Genomic DNA, 6,952 nt, shown 5'->3' with positions numbered 1-6,952 from the left:
TCTTTTGCAAGGGTAGTGTGGGTGCACTTATAAAGTTATATTTATCCTTTTTTTTGTCTGATGTCTTTTATAAAAGCAGTTTAGTTTTCCAATCTTATGATTAGGTTGTCGACCATGGTACCTTTCATTTTCTCATTTGATATGAAATTTGGATGATATTGTTATTGTTATTTCTTTTGAATATAAATATATATTATATGTATTTATATCAAATATTTTTACAGGAAATCTACAATAAAGTTTTAATATTTTAAACCAGTTTATGGTTTAATCCTAAAATTTATTTTTTAAACAGAAAAGTCTCGATTATTTAATTTCATTCGATAATCTACCAATTTCAATATAAAAAATAAGAACTATTTTAATGAGTGTTTGTTCAAACCATAAACCGGCCTAAAATAACTAGATTTTAACTGATTTCCCATATTTTTACCGTATAATCTTTATTTTACTAATGATCTAACATATAAAAGAAAACATAAATTCAATGACTCCGTCTTAAGCTTTAGCTGCAAAAGTTTGCGAGTCTCGGTCTTATGTCGATGAATATTTCATCAGGTCGTCAAAAGAGGGGTTTTTACACAAGCCTACAGTAAGGACGCACAAAATCCAATTCCAATTGGAATCGATAACAATCGATGATCGGGATTAGCATGCACACTCATCGTCGGTAGCTAGGAATTCAATTACATATGGCCGGGACGTGATTCGGTGGCCGTTGGGAACAGCAGGAAGTTATATAAACGGTGGCGATGAAGACGAATATAAAGCAGTTTCGTAAGGCCAAGGTAGGCACCGAAGATGATGAAGAGCACAAAGTCATGTTATCATCAGCCGATTTAACTTCTCACGACGATATTTTGACGGAAATCTTGCTACGATTACCTATTCGATCACTCCTCCGATCAAAATGCGTGTCTAAACATTGGCGTTTACTCATTTCAAACCATCGTTTCGCTCAGCTTCGAAACCCTAACCCTAATACTCCTTGCGGTTTGTTTCTTCAACGAATTGGTAATGCTACTCCGGAGTATGACTTCGTTCCGTTGGATCGTGAAAAACATGTTAAACCTCCTTTCAAAACCCTGAATTTCCATGGGAATGTATCTAATTCAGGTATAATTGCTCTGCATTCTTCCAATGGTTTAATGCTCTGTCACAGCTTGCATGAATATTTTCGCAACACTTCAAAAGAAATTGTGTACCATGCTATGTATTACGTTTACAATCCAACAATCAATCAAGTCGCCACCCTTCCGAAACTTGAAGGCTGTGATTGGTTTCAAAGGCGACCTTGTGGTATGACATTAGCTTTTGATCCTGTGAAATCTCCTCACTATAAAGTGATATGTGTTCGTGGATATCTATGGAGTGATCATCTTTACAGTATTGAGATTTACTCATCAGAAAACAGGAGTTGGAAGATGTCTGGAAAACCTTTCGCCAATCAGATTGATACAGAGTTTACAGGTGGAGTTTATTGGAATGATGCAGTTCACTGGATCAACAAGAAAGGGTATATCTTCTATCTAAAGATCAATGAGGATCTCCTAGATCAAATTCCTACTCCTACTGTTCGTGCTGGCTGGAATGTTAAGAGGCATTGTTACCCTCTAGTCGAATCCCGTGATGGCTTGCTGTTCATTGACATATTTCCTCCATTGAGTTTCAAGTTTGATGTTCATGAGATGAATAGAGACTATTCAGGGTGGACAGTGAAGTACCATGTTGATCTTAATGAAGTAATGACCAAATTCCCACAAACGAGTGAGATGACATTGATGAATCTCCTTACTTTTTTCAGACCCTTTCAGTCGTTTGTAATACATTGTCTTATTTTGGGAGAAAAAGAAGAAGATGCGTTCTTGGTGTTGGAAGTCCCTGGGAAGGCTATAAGATACAATATAGTGTTAAAGACTTGTGAGGAGCTTTGTGATTTTGAATTATCTCGGCCTTTCAGATTATCTGTTGCAGATGATGGCTTTTCAAAAGTAGGCAGATGGCCAGGTGCTTTTCAATTCTGCGAGTCTCTTTCTCATGTCTAATAGTCTTTCTTTTAGCTTTGCCTTGGCTTACTTAAAGTAGTTGTTATCTAGTGAGTTTTCTGTTCACCCATCTTCTCTTTCTCTCTTACATGTTCTATATAAATAGTTTAAAGTTTCAGTCTCTTTGTAGAGTCTTGTTATGTTTCTACAAGTTTCATTAGGGTCATCGTTTATTATATAGCAAAATATGCTTCTTGTTTAATCTCTTTGTTAACTTGTTATGTGAAGCTGTGACTCTTATTATGTTAAACACCATAAATGATTGCCCTGATATATCGATATGATAGTTCAAATTTATAGAAACTTCAAATCCCGTGGAAACTAATGGCTTTATAGGAAATCCACCGATCTTGCTTACATTACTCCTACACTCTTCTTCTTGTAAACAGAAGATGATCATCTTCCCTGGTTTGCCACTTAGAGCATCTTTAATGGTAACTTTTATATAGTTTCCTACTACTAGAAAACCAATTGAAAAATTACCTATTTTTGAAATTTTTATGTTTTTTAAACGTCATTCCAAGCACTTATAAAATTCATTTTTCCCATTTGTTTTACAACCCGTGCTCAAGTTTAAAGTTGAGGGGAAGGAAAGGGAAACAATCATCTTATTTTCTAGGGGATACATTTTTTTTGGGGGAAAAGGCTCTACTTTTCTTCGATTTCTTTTCATTTCATTTCTTTCCCCTCTTTAAATGAAACTCAAGAACACATGGTTGTCTTTTCTTTCTTTTCCTTTCTTAAAAAAAAACCTCAAGAACACAATTTTCCTCTCCTTACCTTCAATTTCCTTGGCTTCCTTAAAGAACTCGAGTTATATATGGTGTTAATAATGTCTTATTCTACCCCTAATCCTATTTAAATAATCAATATTTATTATTTTTTGATTAGTTAATTTATTTTACTAAATAATATTATTTATAGACAAATATTTCATTAAAAACATTTGTCAAAACAATCAAAAATCACATCCATATCAAATAATAAAATACATAACGATAGTATAATATAATGGTTATCAATCTTCTCTTTTCATAACTACATACCTTTTCTATTCATACTTTTCATAACTAAAAAGAATTTGATTCTTTTTACAAAATCTGAGGTGGATACATCCACAAGTCTAGCAATTCATTTGGGACAATTGAACATTTTCAAACTATTTCTGTTTAAAAAACCAAAAATATTTGTGTCCAAATAACATATGCTAAGAAGAACAAAAGGTCGTGTACACACATGGATCTTGAAGTACTATTTATTCATCTCTTTGACCTAACCAAATCTATCGGCATTAGGATTACTTGTAAACAGTTATTCAAATTTGATAGATTTACCTTCTTAAAACACTAAGTTATGGCCCATGTTTTTGGTATGGTTATTTTGTATTCTGTTTTTTTTTTTTTTTCCAGAGGATATTGCTTACTATACCGAATATTGTAGCGTTATAAACTGTATTTTACTCTTGCTCCTGTTAGGATTAATCTGACCACTTCTCCTGTTCCGCCTACGTATATAGGATATTTTAGAAAATAAATGTTTTGTTAGTTGTTCCGCCTACGTATATAGGATATTTTAGAAAATAAATGTTTTGTTAGTAGCAGGGAAAAGATTAGGAAACATGATTTCATTATATTTCTGATCACGAAGAGAGTCTATAACAAGAGTTTGATTACGGTGAAGATTATCTATTTTCTTTTTTATCTTGAGGGAAATACAATTGCATGGATTAATTGAAAACCATCTTGTAAAAAAAGAACAAACCCAATAAAGCCTCCCCCCCCCCCCCCCCCCCCCCCCCCTCCTTTTTTTTTACCGGTAAGAACAACTTGTTTCAGCTGTGGATCATAAAGAATTCGAACAACTGCCAGATACAATATCAAGAATATATGTTTGTGGAACCTCAATATCCAATGATTTATTAGCTAAATAACAGTTGACGCATACAATACATCATGTCGTTTCTTATGGATTTTCATAACCTTTCTATGCTAAAATGGGATATGCATTTGAAATGGATACACGACTTATGATATATATATATATATATATATATATATATATATATATATATATATATATATATATATATATATATATATATATATATATATATATATAGGCCTATGTTATTCTATTCAAAGTAATTATTGTGTTATTGTATGCATAAACGTGAGCCAATCAAATTACTTATTTTAAGAAAGTGATTAATATATATTATTGAATTAAATATAATTGAAAATATCATCTTAATTAATTAGAAGAGTAATTTAGTCAATTAAAATAGATTTAATAAAGGAAAATTGCATTTTTTAAGGGATCATAGATTCTATTAATTTTAAAAATCCAATTTTACATATTATAATTTTTTTAATTCGGACATTCTGACAGAATATGTTTATAAGTATATTCAAAAATAAAAATATTCTTGAACCATAAATAATAAAAATATTCTTGAACCTATTCCTTGATCATGAATTTAAAAACTTCTTGTAGAATAACAAATCCTTGAACAATCAATTGAAGAATAAAAACAAAAAATACATTATTTCTTATAGAATGCGGGTAACAATTGTTAAGAATTATATCAAAATCTAACAACGAATAATACATTCTAAAAGAATAATGTGGTCCGTTTCAATTTTGTGGTCCGTTTTTCAAGCATCAACTTCTATGATTCCAACAGAATTAGAATTCGTGATTCCATTCCAACAGAATTGGAATTCGTGATTCCATTCCAACAGAATTGGAATTCGTGATTCCATTCCAATAGAATTGGAATCTCACCAATATCAACCATTGAATCATCTACAAAAACAAACTTGATACCTTTTCAGAATTCAACCTTGTCAAGATCCTGCACTGTCCACATAAATGAAGTGTTAAATCAAAAAGAATGAAACAAATTAAAGAAACTAGAGATGAATGAAGAAACAAATTCAAGTTACCAAGAGTTCAAGAAACTAGAGATGAATGAAGGGTTGTAGTCTTGTTGCAGTTGCAATGTATGAAAACAAGAACTTGAACAAAAATCAAAATCTTGGAACTTCAACTGTATGTATGGTAAAGCTTTTGAACTTATGAGAAATTGAATTAATCTTAATGGATTCATGAAAAAGCTGCCATGATAGGTTACCCACGTAGATCTTGAAAGAAGTCCCCACCACTCGTTTTTCTGGTTGTGAACCTCTTGGTGCAGCCTTATTTACAGTAAGATCCCTTCCACTCAAATCCTGTTTTTGTTCATAACAAATATTATAGATTAATGTGAATATGTAGTAATTAAGATGGATAGATGGAGAAGAAGATTAAGTTTACATAGCCATTGAACTTCTCCACATCTTTCTCAGCTTCTTCTACTGTGCTCATTGTCACAAACCCAAATCCTCTACTTTGTTTTGTATCCCTGTTGTATATAACCTAAAACCAGACATCAAATCGGCCATTGTAAACACACGATGCAACATACGAAATTAATTAAGAAATTACTGAAAAGTAAATCGATTAATACCTCGGAGATATCTACTACTCCGGCGGAATTGAAGAGATTAGCCAATTTCTCGTTGTCAAAATCGTAGGGTATGTTACCGACAAAAAGTTTTGCCTCTTCAGGTGGTTCTGAATATGATTTTGTTTCCTCTTCTTCTTCTTCGTTAGTTGCATCTTCTTCATGTACTGGTTCAGTTTCTTGTGTCAATTGTTGTGACCAATCTGAGGTGTTGGTCACGAATTGGAGTGACCAATCGAGAAGTCGGGATTTTGATCTTGGCACTGGGTAGAAGTCAATTGGAAAATTGAAACCCTAAAATTATTGTCTATAAATATACGCGATTAATATCAAATTACCATAATTATAGGATATTATTTGTGGAAACTAATTATCAAATTACCTATTTACCCTTATTTATTAATTTAATTATTTATTTTTATTTTAAAATTTGATTGGTCCACATTTATGCATACAATAATACAATAATTATTTTAAACAAATGAACCTAACTCTTTCTCTCTCTCCTTCATCCAAGAATTTGTTTTTTTGGTTTGCATGGTTACGAGATAATTTCTATGGTCTGTTATTTTAATAAGTATATATGTGCTTAGTAATGTCAAATTAGATGATAGGATTTATAAAAGAATTTATATAGCTAAGGATAGATTAGTTGACTTTTTATAAACAAATTTCAAAAATATTTATGCTAGGAGAAGATGTGTGATAATAAGTTTTTGTTAATAAAAATGAAAAATCTTTAAAAAATATCTATTTTTTTTATTAACACAATAAACTCTATATTATATGTTATTCTTTTAACTTTTTTTTTTATTAAAATTTATGACTTTTTCTCTACAAATAGACACATATTTATATATTTTCATCAAAATAACTTTTAATACAAAAAATGAGCTTAGTTGGGTTGGTAATAAGTTTAAAATTTAGATTTGGTTGGATTGTATAGGTAGAAAAAAAATTGTTTTTTTAATAGATATTTGGGTTGGATCGCCAATTGAGTAGTTTTATTACTCTCAACATATATCAACTTTTGAGAAGATATTCCAATAATAATTAGTTGAATGTTGATTTGACAAAAGAAAAAAAATGGATTCACGATTCAATATTATCTTAGAATTTTAATAGGCATGGGTCCATAATGTGTCTAGGCCCTATTTGTTATGAATGTTTGGATATGACAAGACACAACGATCTTGTGACCGTAACTCGTAATGATGTTAATAGAAGTATTGTTCAGATCGGAATCTTAATCGTTTAATCATATGAAGAAGAAAATGATCTCGATTATAACATACTTCTTCTATGTATTAATTTCCAAGTCTTAAATTATTTATTGTGTTTTAAAATTTGCTTGGCCACGGCGTGGAATTGGCGAGGCACTCAGTTAATGAAAAGAGCGCAT

The 6,952-nt window shown here is 31.2% G+C and overlaps 1 protein-coding gene across 1 annotated transcript; it reads left to right on the top strand.

Moving 5' to 3' along the window:
* The first annotated feature begins 513 nt into the window (after positions 1–513).
* Positions 514–2,247, top strand: LOC145088726 (F-box protein At5g07610-like). The gene has a single exon (XM_079027121.1). The coding sequence runs from the start codon at positions 753–755 to the stop codon at positions 2,043–2,045; it is 1,293 nt and encodes a 430-aa protein (XP_078883247.1). The 5' UTR covers positions 514–752; the 3' UTR covers positions 2,046–2,247.
* Positions 2,248–6,952: the final 4,705 nt, after the last annotated feature.

The sequence above is a fragment of the Lactuca serriola genome, chromosome 2 (genome assembly GCF_051521515.1).
Source record: "Lactuca serriola cultivar US96UC23 chromosome 2, Lser_US96UC23_V15, whole genome shotgun sequence".
In the NCBI taxonomy this organism is placed as follows: domain Eukaryota; kingdom Viridiplantae; phylum Streptophyta; class Magnoliopsida; order Asterales; family Asteraceae; genus Lactuca; species Lactuca serriola.
Note: the sequence above shows the minus strand (reverse complement) of the source record. Positions and strands in the feature narration are given on the sequence as shown.